We start from the raw sequence: 15,008 nt of genomic DNA, 5'->3' as shown, positions 1-15,008 counted from the left end.
CATCTTCTTGTCATTGATCAAAACTGAGGACAAACAACCTCAGCTGAACATTTAGTCAGTAATTAACTAGAATAATGTCATGGTATTTTTCATGGAAGTCCTAAGGAAACATGAGATTTATTGATGACGTGAAAAAGGAAGGAATCTTACAATTCTCCAAGCAGTTAGGAACTCTGTTTTTCCATCTTAGACTATACGTATCTGAGAATATATTCCATTCCACCTCTTGATAGTGACTGTGGAGAGACAGAGAGTAGCATCCTGTTAAGAAGACAACATCCAGGAATTCCAGACAAAGACCATCAGGCAGTCCTTGGGAGGGTATGTGTGTGTGTGTGTGTGCGTGTGTGTGTGTGTGTGTTCCACAAAGGATGCCCGGAGAGACCAAAACTTTTTCTGCAGATTTGGAATACCAATGACATGAGCTCTGCACTCTTGTGGAATTAGGGGTAACTCCCAGCTGGGAACAGTGTACCAGTACTCCCCGTGGATGCTAACACTAACGGAATGATTTGGACTTCAGAGAATGTATTATTTGCTGAAGCAGGAATGGCAGTTAGTATCATTTAAAACAAGGTAAAGATTTGAAGGCGAGAGAAATCGAGCACATCTGAGGGCAAGTGAGCCCACTTAGAAACTAGAACAGTACCTCCTTGTGAATGGCTGAGTTCCTTGCCAGGGAAAGTTGTAGGCAGTGCCTGATTTTAACATTCACACTCCCCTTTATAATCCTTCCGCCCCCTCAAAATGTCCCAAGCCTTCAATTCAGAAAGTTCTACGTGTGTTTTTGGAAGGCCTTATGGGACAGGGAGACACAGGCCAGTGTGGCCTCTTCTACTCAACCTCTTGACTGTGACTGTAGGGAGAGAGACAGAAGCATTGTCAGAGGGACCCTGTCCAGAAGTTCCAGGCAGTTCTTAGCATGCAGTACTTCATGCACTGGTTCCCGGAAAGGGACCAAGTCTTCAGTACCATAAAGAAGCTTCCAAGCTTCCAAGTAACAACTCATGAGATTTAGAACAACAGCAACAACAAAAACACTTGCTTTCACTAAGCTCCGAGCTCACAGTTTATGGGTGGATTTAATTTAAATTTATGTATAGAAATACGATAATGTGTTATTTTTTCATGTAGAAACAATTTTATTTTTCAATTCCACCTAAAACTCCATATTCAAAGCCATTTTTAAAAAACATCTTTACTATTAGTAAATTCATTTTCCAAAATGCATAAGCTATTCTTGACATAGATGTGGACTCCAGCAACTTGACAGTGTAGCTATAATGAGCTTTAATAGCTACGTCCAGCTGTAGCCACTTTTACCAGGACACAAAAGCATTTCTGGAGAGTCCCCTCTATGTTGTCGTGTTTAGGAATTATGTATATGAGAAAAATAACGTTATAGCCCATGAATACTGGAGAAACATTTTGATTCTCAATTTCACAAATAAATCTTTGTTTAGCAGTTGAAAAAGATACTGTCAAAATAGTGTTATATATTAGCACAGGAGAAAGGCAATCATATTGGCAATCCTTGGGTATACAAAATGCAGTTAAAGTTGCTAATATCTAAAATGTATTTAAAATATTACATTATGTTTCACTCTACCTAAGAAACAGTATGGCTTCACAAAGGTCATAGTCAGGATAGTTGCATTTAAGGACAGAAAATAGATTTCTCATCTCAGTAGAACATATTTCTATCATTTCTATCATCTTTGTTTCAGGACAACTGTTCTGGGGCTGGAAGCCTCTTAATAAAATCTATCACCAGTTTTAGTTTAATCATTTTAATGTGAAGACTGATGCCTTACAAACTCCCATAAGGTAAAGTAATAGCCACTTGTAAATAATCTAGATTAAAAAATACATTGAAAATGTAAGCAGATAGTTGAAACTCAAAGCACTAATTTGAAACTTAGTTTTCAAAAGTGTGTTTAAATTTAATATAGGCTGCAACATTTAGGTAGCTAAAATATTGGATTTTTAAAAACTCCCTCTCCTTGAGTTTAAGAGATATGATGGGGATTTGTTAAAAAGGCGGCAATGTGTACTCTAAGCCAATAAGCACTTAGGACTGACGTAATTAACTTAGGTACAGAGGTTCGTTTCAACAAGTACAATTAGGAGGATAAAGACACAGTGTCCAGGTAGCAAGTTTAGGCAATAAAAAGAGGTTGGATCAATTGGGAGCATTATAAAAGGGAGCAATACAAAAGCAATACAATTTAGAGCAATATGAACACCAGGTGGCATGTAATTTCTTCAGGATACAATATAGCACTGACAGGAGCTTGGAAGGAGCCAAAGATCTAGCCTTGTATAAAGTGGACCTTGGACTAAGTAGGGTAACCAACTTATTCACTCAGAAGGTATGCCGGTTAGAAGTCCAATTGTTGAACTAAGGCAGTGAGGCAAGAGGAAATGGGCTGTTTCATACACGGACATTAGAATCTTGCCTCTAGCTCACTGAATTTTAGTTCTTATAGAGTATGATGAAAATTCAGTTTTGGGAATAGTTGCTTGTTATAGAAATTAAATATGGAAGAGAATAGGAGAACCTGTTTGGAGAAGACTGAAGGGTAAATATAAGTCCTGCCTTCAAAACTCCTTCACTTAACATATGCGTACCTCCAAAAGAACCGATGTTTCCTGCCTATATTACCTATAAATGTAGTGAAGAATAAAATAGAATTTATATTCAATGAGGGAATTAAAATAGTCTTAGAGATAATACAAAAAAGACATGGAAATAATATGAAACCGAAATTATGATTAATTCAATGAAAATGTGATGAGATCTATATTCTAAAATCTAAAATTTATTTTAAATATTTTTTAAGATTTTATTTATTTATTTGAGAGAGAGAGCACAAGAGGTGGGAGGGTCAGAGGGAAAAGGAGAAGCAGACTCTCCACGGAGCAGACAGCCTGACGCGGCCTTGATCCCCCGAGTTGGGGATCGTGACCCAAGCAGAAGGCAGACGCTTAACTGACTGAACTACCCAGGTGCCCCTAAAATTTATTTTAAATAGTATGAAGATACTGAAGATAGAGAAAAGATGCTCTATAAAAATGATGGAAATTTATAAAAGATAAAATGCAGCAGTTAAAACCAGAATCCAAAAAAAAGAAAAATATTAGGAAGATATGTAAACAATATATTCAAAATATTGGCACAAAATGATACAACTGGTAAAAATAATTAGATTAACTAAAAGTAAGATTTTAGGAGATGGAAAACAGAAGAAAATTTGTTTAACACTATTAGGTTTTTTTCGCCGGAGCTTCCGGGTTCAAGTAGATTCCCAGCTCATGTTCTCAAAGTATTGAAGGCTCAGGGCAGGTGCTACTATACAAGATGCATCTATGAATAAAAAGGATCTTGCTCTAGGCATTTGGCTTAGTGAGCAATGGTGTGCCTTTGTGTAAAAAAAAAAAAAAAATCTCTTCCTCTGTACCAGTGCAGACAATGCTAGGTGGGGGAGGAGGACACAATCCATGGAGCTGGCAGATGGCGGGCTAGATTTCAGGCATATTTGACACCTCAGAACAAATTGCACTGCTTTTTTACAGCTGCCTCTAATGCAGGATCCCGGGCCTCAGCTGATGATATAAGTAAGCCTTAAGCCTTTATCTAATTTTATTTGTGAGAGAAAATAAACAGCTTATTGGAAAGCATCCCTGGTGGCAACTTTCACTCCCAAGGACAGTGGCTTAGCTAGGCAAATAAGCAAAGGGGAAAAAAGTAAAAACAAGAATGAGAAATGGGGACTGCCACACAGTGGGGGAAAAAAGGGTACCAGTGAATATAAATTCAATCCATTTTGCTTGACTAATAATGACATAGCAAACTGGAGAGCTAAATATAGGATTTTGCAGGTCTGCTCTTTTTTTTCTCAACTTGAATATCTGAGTAACAGGGTATTTTTATTCATTTCTTTATCCCCCAAATCTAGTGTCTGACACATCATATGTTTGATGACAAGTACTAAAAGAAAGATGAAAGATGATAGATAGATAGATAGATAGATAGATAGATAGATAGATGATAGATAGGAAGACAGACAGATAGATAGATGATAGACATAGTGAAGCTTGTGCCTTCCTCCTGTGGTGGGGAAAGGGGTTCAAGTCATACTTTGATTAGTGAATATGGGGCTCTATTTTAAATGATTCATAGCTCCTTTAAAAGGAAGTTCTTCATGCTAAATGGTGTCTTGAAGTTCTAGTTTTTGGATCAAATTACATTTTCATTTAAATGGATTTAGGACCGTTTGGAGTAAAAATGGCTAACAATTCTGGAACTTTGTAATACCATCCACATACGTTAAGCACATTTTTTTCCTAACTCATTTTATTCCCTCATTGAACAAACTTTTACTGAGGGTTTCTTATGAGTCACATATTACATTGACTCAAGGGGCTCTACATATTACACTGACTCAAGGAACTCTTGATCTAGTGAGTTTGACAAACAAGGTAATATATTCAACACAGTGTTGATAACAAAATTTGTGCACAGCATGCTATGTGAGGCTAGAGGACCGGAAGCTAACTTATCTGGGGAGAGAGGGAACCCGGGAAAGAATTCCAAGAAGAGACTTACACTCGAGTGTGACACATTACTAGCTATCCAAGTAAAGACAAATATAGGGAGGAAGGCATTCAGGATAACAGAACATGATCACACAAAGTCAAAGATGATTGTAACTAAGTAAATTAGAATGGCTCCAGAGGAGTGCTGGACTGGATGGTCCTGAGTAGAGAGGCTGGCACCTAATTCACCATAGATTTTCCATGACATTCTTAGGACTCTGATGTTTATTTTTAGAGTAGTTAAGAATTCATAATAGGTTTTAAAGTAGGGGAGTGTCATAAAAAGATTGCATTTTAAAAATGTATCCCTGGCAGCTGTGGGGAGGATGGATAGTAGGAATGGGAAATTGAGGAAATTAATTTATAACAGCAAGTAAGCAATTCAGCTTATGGTCTACTAGGACTAGAACTATACAGAATGTACAGGCAGGAAAAAATTGAGAGAGAAAAAAAGTAAGGAAATAGGGTCAAAATGGTTTGTTGATTGATTTGATGTAGGCATGACACTCTGGCTTCTGATTCGGAAAACAGGATTTTGTTTTGCCTTTTTTTTTTTTTTTTTAATAATGGTGTTCACAGAGTTTAGAAACACAAGGCAAAGACCAGGTTTCAGTGGTATCTATAATGAAGGATCTTGAGTTTGAATTTTGAGTTCAAAACACTTGGCAGATATTCAGGCTGAGATGCCCCATGGATAGTTTGATATTGCTGTTCAACTCATAAAAGAATACATCTATATCTATATCCATATGTATATATCCATGTAGCTAGATATATATGAAAGAGAGAGAGAGAGAGAGATGGTAGTTGAAGTTATGAATGAGTTCCCTTACTGTCATCCAATGTGAATCCTTTTTTTACTTGGCTACTGTTACTTTCCATGTTCAGATTTATTTTATATTCCAAATCATTCATCTTTACAATAGCAAATACTATAGCAATGCTTGTAACTAGCAGACTAGAGACAGTGGGTAAGAGATAGTGTTGGAATCATTTAAATTTCCCAATTATATAGAATGTACAATAATTTATAACTGGATAGGACTGGAATTTCAGCTCCAGGATTTATGAACAAGCCATCATCCAGGGCCCAGCCCTACTGCCAGTATATGACTGTTACTCTGGCCTGACTCCTGCTACCATCAATATGCGCATGCCTGGTGGTCCTCTGACAGCCTCATTGCCTATTGAGTCCACCCTGACTTAACCTGCCTGATTGCTTTGCTCATTGTTGATCTTCAGTCCATCTGCCTGATTCACTTGATTCTGGGGTTGGTGTTTTCAAAATAGGTAATAAGTGTCTCATCATACATGCATTTTGAGTCTTCAATGTATAACAGATGCCCCAACTGTGTAAGCAATCTCTGATCAAATAGATCAAATACTCAGATGAATTATTTATAATCAGAATGGCTTTCATATGCTTAACTATCCTTCATTTCTTCTCCAGCCTTTGAAATCCATAAGAACCAATTAATTTATCTGTCAAGTTGAGTTTCAGTAGTTTTAACTGACAACTTCCCTCCTCAAACTTTTCAGAAATTTCTGTCATCTAGCTAATAAGCTGATTATAAGTAAGCAAGTGTATTCTGTTACACTAAAGAGTTAAGCACGCCTGACCATATCATTTAGCAAAAAGAAATGTAGGAAAGCAATAGAATTGGAGAAAAAAAATAAAAGGAATGATAACACGGAGAAAGAAAAATGGGAGACACACATACACACAAATGATGTCTACAATGAAATTGAGAAGGAAAAGGTCAAAGGAAAAAGGAATTAAAGAATAAGAACAAGAGGTAAGAGATGAACAAGTTGGGATGATGGTCAGAAGATGACAAAAAGAAGAGAGAAAATCTGCATATTTTAAAGTCAAACACTTGGTTTGATTTTAAACAGCAGAAGCAACGATCCTGATCTGACAGATTAAAAACAAACTGGGTCAGCATTCCCCAGTAGATATTCCCATCTATTTTATCTTCAAAGATAGTTTCAAACATTTTGCTTGGGGAAAATTCAACTGTTCCAATTTTAGTTCCCATTTTTGGAATGTGTTATCTCAGAACATATGAAATGGAATTGCTTCCCTTACTATTTTTGTCTTCTTATTTGTCAATCATAAAAAGGACATACGCAGTCTCTCGCAAACGTTTTTCAGGAAAACATTGACATCAATGATTATTATAGCAAATAATCAAGAAAGTAAACAACTTAGATTTTTCTCCCTTATTTCTCTATTTAAAATAGAGTTTAATATAGATTATTCTGTGATGGGAACATGCATTTATGCTCAGTATTATTTAGGGTAACCCATTCCTACAGTAGACAAAGGAAATAGCATTTCCTCAGTAGAGCATCACTTAAATGTTGCTTTCCCTTTGGAAGGACTTAACGTCCTGAGATTCATTGCCGGGTTGTCATAATCCTTTATCATTTGCACATGGTCAGGTGAACCCTCTCTACTAGACACATAGACTTTGTCTTACCAAGTGGCATGGACTGGGGTACATACATATTGGAAAGCGTCCATACTGGAAGAGTGTGATGTTCCTAGTTTTCTACTGAATAATTATATTCTTTAGTACATGTAGAAGCACTTGAGTGAATGATCATGCAGAGGTCATTAAAGATAAAGCAGAATCTGGAAGGGTGATGTGGAAATTTTCTAATTGTTCCTGGGTGATTTGGAAATATGATACAAACATGACTACTAGAAAGATTTGCAGAAGGAAGGGCTATTTATTTACTCTCCTTCCCACTTCCAGATTCTCAATTGAGAGTATATCCAGATACAGATTGTGTTAATGCCATTCTGTCCAAGGTGTTATATATGGAGAGTGATTAATTAAACCCATTCCTTAATCCATGCCAGTATTATTATATACATATATTTCCTGCATCAATTAAAAATAAGCATGATACATTTGAGAATTTTGACATACAGAAATGTTGCAAGAATTTATATTGGTTATTTGCTATTTCTTGTCTACCAGTGCTGTTGTACAGTTCCTGAAAGAATACTATGTATTTTGCATATTTTTGAGTTATCTACCCCCCCAACACTAACATTACTCTAACAGAATTTCCATGGTTTATTGTCTAGAGGGTCAGTTGTTCAGGAAATATAGTAAATTCTGAGTATAAGCCTCATTAGAACATACAGAAAAACAAATGGCCCTGTTATAGTTATTCCGAAGGATGGTATTACAGTTTAAGTATTGACAGAGCTCCAAAGGTATTCTCTTGAGCCTCTGAGGCTCAGAGATGCCAGTGTACAGAAGAAACAATGTAAATCCAAAACCTACTGTTACTATACATTCCCAGGACAGTGAAAACGAACTAAAACAAAGTTTGATTTACTTAAATACTTAACAAAAATTTATTGCAAGAGATATATTTCACTGAATTTACAGTTTCAAGGAACATGGTACAAAACGTAGTGCCATCAGCTTTGTCTAAACATTAAATAGGTGCAAATACACAAAGGTTAAAAAAAAAAAAACCAAGGAGCATACTTTACAACATAAATTACAGTACTATAAATATATTTTATGTACATTATACATACTCTTAAGACACCATCTTAATATACAGCATATATTGTATTGATTTGCAAACTATCCAGTGCCTTAATAATATTATATATCAGAAACTTAAGAATTTATTTGCATCATTACACTTACAGTAAATGATTTCATATCAGTGAGGCCGGATCTTGGCTAGTTTATTTCCACCATTTAAATAGGGAATTAGTTATCCACGTAGATGCGCATTTACGCATATAGCAATAGTTTTCACAGGAACATTTTCTCTCCCTCGTATGGCGTTGACTAGAAGAGGGGCTGCAGTGGGATGACAGTAGGGTGCGGAGAAAGCAGCGAAGGAAAGAGGGCATGGGGTAAAGGTGGGAAAGCCAGATGGCTAGGATGAAGAACTGAAGCCGGGATGATTGGCATCTGAGGAGGAGCAACAAAAGGTGGCTGATTGCCAGGACAAAGCCGTGGTCCGACCGGTCCTACTGAGATCCGAGGTAACGGTGTTCTGGGGAGAGCCGGAGCTTGGGACAGAAACTGTTGGTGGGGCTGAAGCACTTTGAAGGTTCCCGCGGCGGCGGCGGCGGCAGCGGCGGCGGCGGCGGCGGCGGCCGCGTGCTGCTGCAGAACAGCGTGGTGGAGAGTGGTTACGGAGGTAGAACATAAGGGCTGCGGCAGAGGCAAAGGCTGCAGAGGTGTGCTGGGCGGTGGGAGGGCCGCTGGAGGAAAAGTAAATTTGACCTTGTTGGGCAGCATGTTGGGCGGCAGGATGTGCTGGTAGACCTCACAGGGCAGGTTTCGGAATTTCTCAGGGTTTTCTATTGGGATCAGTAGTGCCTGTTCTGGTAAAGCTAATGGAGCCAGGATTTGCTCTGTCGTTACAAAGGTGTGACCACTGACGGGTGCTTCCTTGAACGGTAAGGGCGGTTGTGTGTTAAGGATTCCCGAATTAAAACGCAGCCACTCGGTCGATGCCTCGTTCACCTTTCCTGGCGGAAGGGCCTCGGCCAGTTCGTAGTGGCAGAGGTATGATTTCGGCTGTGACTGCCTCACGCTCCTCTCAGGATTAGGCACCTTGAAAGGAATTTGCTTCTCGTGAATATTTATATCCTCACTTCTTTCTTGCCGTCCCAGCAAGGCGTTGTCCGTTTCTTCCTCCGTTGGGGCACGGGCTACGGGGCCAGATGCGGCGTGTTCATGGGAAATGTCTGCCGCTTCCCCGGAAGTGGCCGCCATCACCGGATGCTCAGCCTCGCCGCGGGCTGCGGGAGCAGCGGGACTGCCCGGGTGCGAGGTCTGCGGGTCTTCCGCCTGAGCTGCTGGGCCGGGGTTCCTCTCCGCATTCGCAATGCCCTGTGCCTTTATTTCCCCGTTTTTGTCCTCACTTACTAACTCATCCTGGTGACGTGAGGAAGAATTGCCTTTCCTGGGATAATGGGTGTTGTCTTTGAGTTCAAAAGCTTCGGGTCCGATGTGGAATCTGCTTCTTTTCCTCTTCCGTTTCCTTTTAGGCTTACAGGGAGCGGAAGCCCGGGGCGGTCTCAGAAATTCCTCTGGTAAATAATTCTGTCGATTTAAGCTTTCATCTGAAGAGTAAGAACATGAATGTTGTCTACGTTTTCGATGGGATCTTTCTGATTCGTTAATGAGAGAATTATAGCCTCTTTTAACAGCCGGGTTCTGACTCAGGCAGCTCATGTCGTTCTGAAGAGCGAGGCATCTGTGATCCTGACCACAGCTGGCCAGTCTAGCTTTCCAACCACAGTAAGTTCTGGAGTAAGTTAGATCAGGTTTCCCAGAATGTAGCATTGTTGGATTGGATTGTTCATTTAAAACAACTGGGTTCTTTGTGCAGTGATTTTTATAACTGATAGCATCATTACTATCATATTCAGTGTTCTGGGCTTTACATATTTCTTCATTTTCACTTAAGCATATGGACGATTTGGGCCTTTTATCAGGTAGCTGATGCGAGTCCAGTAATTGCTCTGCAGCTAGACACTGCTTTTCTGAAATTGTTTCCAGTAGATTTTTCCTAGTCATATCAGTGTAACTATTTTCTGATTCCATTTTGAAGCGAATTTCTGGTTCTTTGGTTTTCTCCCCATGGTGATGCTGACATAACTTTTTTCTTTTTTTCTTCCTTCTACTTTTACGGAACCAGTTTTCATGAGTATCTTTCAACCTTATTTTGTTATATTTCTCATCTAGAGTGTCCTGTTTCATTTGATTTTTAGTAAAATTGTATTTTTTTGTTCTTCTGATCCTACAGGAAATATTTCTATTCCTCTGACCCACAGTCTCAATTTTTCCAGAATTACAGTTATTGGAGGGAGTATCGGCAACCAAAAGAGGAGTGACTTGGGTGCATTCATTTCTGCTACCTCCAGTGTCATAATCAGCGAGTCCTACAAGAGAGGTGTTCTTGCATTCTGAAACTGGTCTCTTGCAAATGTCTTCTCCCCTCTGCTGAAAAGAAAGATCATTTAAGGGCAGCTTATTTTTATCTAGATGGTTGTTTAATTTAGCCGCCTTGAAGTCAAAACAGAGAGGATTACAGCTATAGGAAATTGATGGTTGCGTAGTTGTGTAAATCAGCATTTCTGATGGCCACTGAAGGATTGTGGATCCATCTTTGTTAAGTACGGGTACAAATGGCTCACATGGTCTCTTAGATAAATCTGTTTTTTTATGTAAGGTTATAGTTTCCTCTTCAGAATGTGAAGGGGCCAACATCTCAGGACCATAATTTTTGTTTGCAATTTCAACTGTAGATGCATCACTGTCCTTAACATTTTCCTCTGTTGTAGCTTGCAAAGATATGCAATCATTAGTGAAATCAAGAACTGTGGATTTATTTCCTAACAATTCAGAACTGTTATCACTCATAGGTTTGTCTTCATTAATAATAACATCTTCCAGTGGTATTTGATCTGCTAATGGGGCTGAATTTTGGCAATTATCTGCATCAGAAGATAAAGGGAGTTGAAACTGGCAAAATGAAGGTAATAAAAATGTATCTTTTTCACTAGAAACTTCTTTCATCTCTTGAGTGTGAGCAGTTTCTTTGTTAGTGCACATTCCTTCTGGTGGATGAAAAGAGTTAGCTTTCTCCTCAGAACTCAAAAGCACATCTGTTGGTGAAGATAGTTGAAGATGACAAGCACCAGGGACAAATTTCCTTTTTCTGCTAAATCCTTTTTCCACAGAGGCATCATCATTGTATTCGGAGAAGGCTGCAGCTGAAGACTCCAGCTTCACGGATGCTTTCTTTGGAAATGCAAAAGAAAAGCCAATTTTGTGTCTGTGAATTCCTTGGGCTTGATCCCCAATTTGGTTATTTTTTGCTGTATAATTATTTGCACTTTCTGGATCTGCTGCAACAGTGGTAACATCTCTAGTATTCTCTTCACTGTGAATCAAAGTATATTTGAAATCTTCCTGGTTATTAACTGAATCCACAACAACTCTTTGGGAAATTTCATTACAATTTTCTTTCACAGTAACAGTTGTTGACTTGAACATGGGGCCACTTCCAGGAGCACTACAAAAAGAAAAGTGTATATTAGGTAGGACATTTTTGAGGAAAAAATGTTCAAACATTTATATTTTAGAAATGTCATTATAAGATTTCTTTTTCAAATTTTAAAATCTTTGTAAGAGAATTACTTTCATATAGTATAGTTCCCTTCCATAGTGCTACAACTGCATTTAGTTATTGGTTATTGTTTGGGATAAGTTGGTCATGCTCTCTTGAAGTTACTTTTATAGCTGTCAACAGCAGTGCCAGGGACAGTCCTGTGTTCTCAACCAGTTCTTCCTGACCAAGATTCTTTAGACTCATGGCTTCTTCAGTGGTATTTTGGAGTACTGTAGAATCGCTAAAATAAAATTATTTAAATTCACAAATACTTAACATCATTAATACTATGGGGAGAATATGAGAAAGTTTTAAAAAAAATAGGACTTCAGAAGGGCTGGGAATTCAGTTCAATAATTCAATTCAGCCAATGTTCACTGAGAGTCTACCCCAGACGAAGAGGAATGTTGCAGTGCAAAATTATGTAAGAGATAATACTAACTTTAGAACTTTTTTAGACTTGCTATTCTTAATATTTAAAAATTACCCTGAAGTTATAAATAATATCATAATATACAGTAAGTATAGGACAAAAGAGTATTTACTTAAGATGTAATTTCTACTTATTTGGCATTGCAGTACACCATAAATAGTGGGTTCTTAATAAAAAGAACTATACTGTCTGGCACATAAACAAGGAGCTACCTAAATGTCATCTTTACCGGAACAGAATCATGCTGTGCAGAATTTTCCATTCTATTAAATTTAGTTTCTTAGAAGTTATAAATGCCCCCTAATTTTTTAGTTAAATATTTTCTTTATCTAATCTGTAACACAATGGGCCATTTCACTGCCGTACTTGATATTAAGAAACAATACTGCTTCTTATTTTGCACATCTTTAGAGGCCCCAAATTAATGGGAAAATTGTGTACCGTGAAATATGTACTGTTATTGAAGAAAGGAATTTAGAGAAGAAGTTTTGCTTCTTTTTTCTTTTTTTTAAAGATTTTATTTATCTATTTGAGAGAAAGAGCACAAGCAGGGGGAGCAGCAGAGGGAGAGGGAGAAGCGGGCTCCCCGCTGAACAGGGAGCCCAATGTGGGGTTCATCCCGGGACCCTGGGATCCATGACCTGAGCTGAAGGCAGATGCTTAACTGACTGAGTCACCCAGGCGCCCCAGTTTTGCTTCTTGTGCATATCTTATTATTAACTCTAGTTTTCTCAATGTGTTAGAATTTACATTTGCAAATGCTACTTTCGGACATTAAATTGCACAGGCCCTATGATTCCCTATAACATTAACTTGCACTTGTATAATTTTTCACTTTTTACCACAGAGAGTAAAAATATCTGGTTGGTATGATTGAATAGCAGTTGTGTTTGTTTTTAGCAGTTCCCTAGAGGATTCAAAATACATTTAAATTTTATCTTGATTTTTCCAAACTTGACATCCCAAAGAATGTTATGATTTGGCAATATATTCCCTACCACTATATCCAGTATAAAATAGATTTGCTATTAAATAGTTTCATTTTAAACAATAATAAAAGAGGCCTATTTATTTTGGGGTAGGTGGAGAGAACACTCTAAAAAATTGTCTTCTTTTTCAAACAGTTTCCTGGCCTGAATTATAAATTCTGAATTGTAACACTATAACTGTTCACTGTTAGAAGCAGGTCAAAGTGTAAGATCTTTGAACTTCTAACAGTTGTTACTGTTTATTCACAATGAAATTAATTTTGACTTGCCTCTGAAGTTCATAGGGTCTTTCTAACCTTTATTTTTTTTTATAAAAGATACTTTCAAATAAAAGTTCTCGAAATTTTCAATTAAAAAATAGTTCCTCTTAAAACTCCTTTTTTAACAAAGGTCATGAGATGGTGCTTTGTTCTCTTCTTCAATCGAATATTTTGAATTTCCACTAAGGAACAGAATGGCTTTCAGCTAAGTGTAAATAGCAGAGTAATTTGAAATTAATTTTTTTTGAAAAGTAAAATTATAGGAATATTGGCTTTATATTGAAATGTGCATTAAACAGGTCTTTGCATAAAATTCAAATTCAAATTACTGTCTGCAGCCCACAGAAAGCCATGAAAATGTGAGTCTCTTATTCTGGGTATAGAAATAAATAGAATTGTGCCCTTTATTTCTATGTCTTTTTTTTTTTTTTTTTTTGGTTATTATGTTTTAAGAAAACTTAAGATTTCATTGCACACTCACCACACAGTTTCCTTTCTTAGCTCAGCCAGCTTGTGCAGGCGTTGGAGTGCCTTTTCCTGTTTTCTTTCATCTTTCCTGGATTTAGATGCTACATTTCGAGCAAATTCCCTTTGTTTCAGTTCTTTGAGCCTCTATTAAGAAATATGGAAATGATTAATAGTATTTGGCTCTATGGCAATGTTAAAGTTACTATTATTATTGTGGGAATTTTCCAGTACATTATCTTTGACCTCATCTAAGGAAAATACATTTGTGACAATTCACTTCTAGTAAAAATATTTTTTGTATCTTTGACTTGTGAAAATGCCAAGGTATGTTATTACATTATATTAAGGATATAGCTAAGCCTTAGCTAAACTGAAATTGAAAACTTTCATCTCTGCTTACTGATTCTTTGCCAAGATTCTGTGGTTAATTCACATCAAACTGTTGGAGTCTTATAAACCCCTAATTTTCAAACAAATTTAATTAGCTTGTATATTTCAGTTATATATAATAAATTTCATCATTTTGAGGCACTGTATATTAGAAAGGTATGTGGGTCTTTTCATATTTTCTAAGAAGAGTAAATGTTTTATGTTAATCCATAAGGCAAATAACCTCTATTAATGTGATTTAGAACAATCCCTCCCCTCAAATATCAGGCACATTCCCCAAATAATTCAAGATCTGGGAAGAAAAGTGATAGTGCTTTTTAGAAATTCTTTTTACATTGGGCATATTTTTCATCTGTATTAAAGGAGCTCATTTTTTGGGTTGAAAAAGTTTTGGCCAGAAAAAGAGAATGTCAACTTGAATAGAATTGATAAATAGCCATGTATGTGGCATGCTTAAAGAGAAACCAAAGTGGTCCCATGTCCCAAATATTTTCAATATAGTCTTCTACAGAGAGAGTATGTTAAAAATAATTAAAGTACTATTTTTTTCTCATGAAGGCTCATGGTGTTATGCATTTGTGATATGTCAGAGTCTTCGAGTAGGACTCTTAAGAGAATAAAGCATACACTGATCACATTTTTATGAAGTGATTGAATAAAGTCTTAATAAATGACTCATACATATACACTGGTGTATGC

At 37.2% G+C, this 15,008-nt stretch overlaps 1 protein-coding gene and 1 long non-coding RNA gene across 4 annotated transcripts in view; both read right to left on the bottom strand.

Annotated features, from left to right (window-relative positions):
* The window catches only part of LOC144381638 (uncharacterized), a 97,687-nt gene extending 93,666 nt beyond the window's left edge, over window positions 1-4,021 (bottom strand). For both annotated transcript variants that reach the window (XR_013447253.1, XR_013447254.1), the window contains exon 1: window positions 151-4,021. This is a non-coding gene — a long non-coding RNA (uncharacterized LOC144381638). The remainder of the gene's footprint in view (window positions 1-150) is intronic.
* Window positions 4,022-4,056: 35 nt separating this feature from the next.
* Window positions 4,057-15,008, bottom strand: part of ZNF804A (zinc finger protein 804A) — a 281,003-nt gene continuing 270,051 nt past the window's right edge. Inside the window, exons 3-4 of one of the 2 annotated variants that reach the window (XM_036118314.2) lie at window positions 13,933-14,063; window positions 4,057-11,673 (exon numbers count right to left, since the gene is read on the bottom strand). In XM_036118314.2, coding sequence (XP_035974207.2) covers window positions 8,427-11,673; window positions 13,933-14,063 — 3,378 coding nt within the window. In that variant the 3' untranslated portion in view covers window positions 4,057-8,426. The remainder of the gene's footprint in view (window positions 11,674-13,932; window positions 14,064-15,008) is intronic. The other variant, XM_078071079.1, reaches the window with a different exon arrangement.

The sequence above is a fragment of the Halichoerus grypus genome, chromosome 4 (assembly GCF_964656455.1).
Source record: "Halichoerus grypus chromosome 4, mHalGry1.hap1.1, whole genome shotgun sequence".
NCBI lineage: Eukaryota > Metazoa > Chordata > Mammalia > Carnivora > Phocidae > Halichoerus > Halichoerus grypus.
Note: the sequence above shows the minus strand (reverse complement) of the source record. Positions and strands in the feature narration are given on the sequence as shown.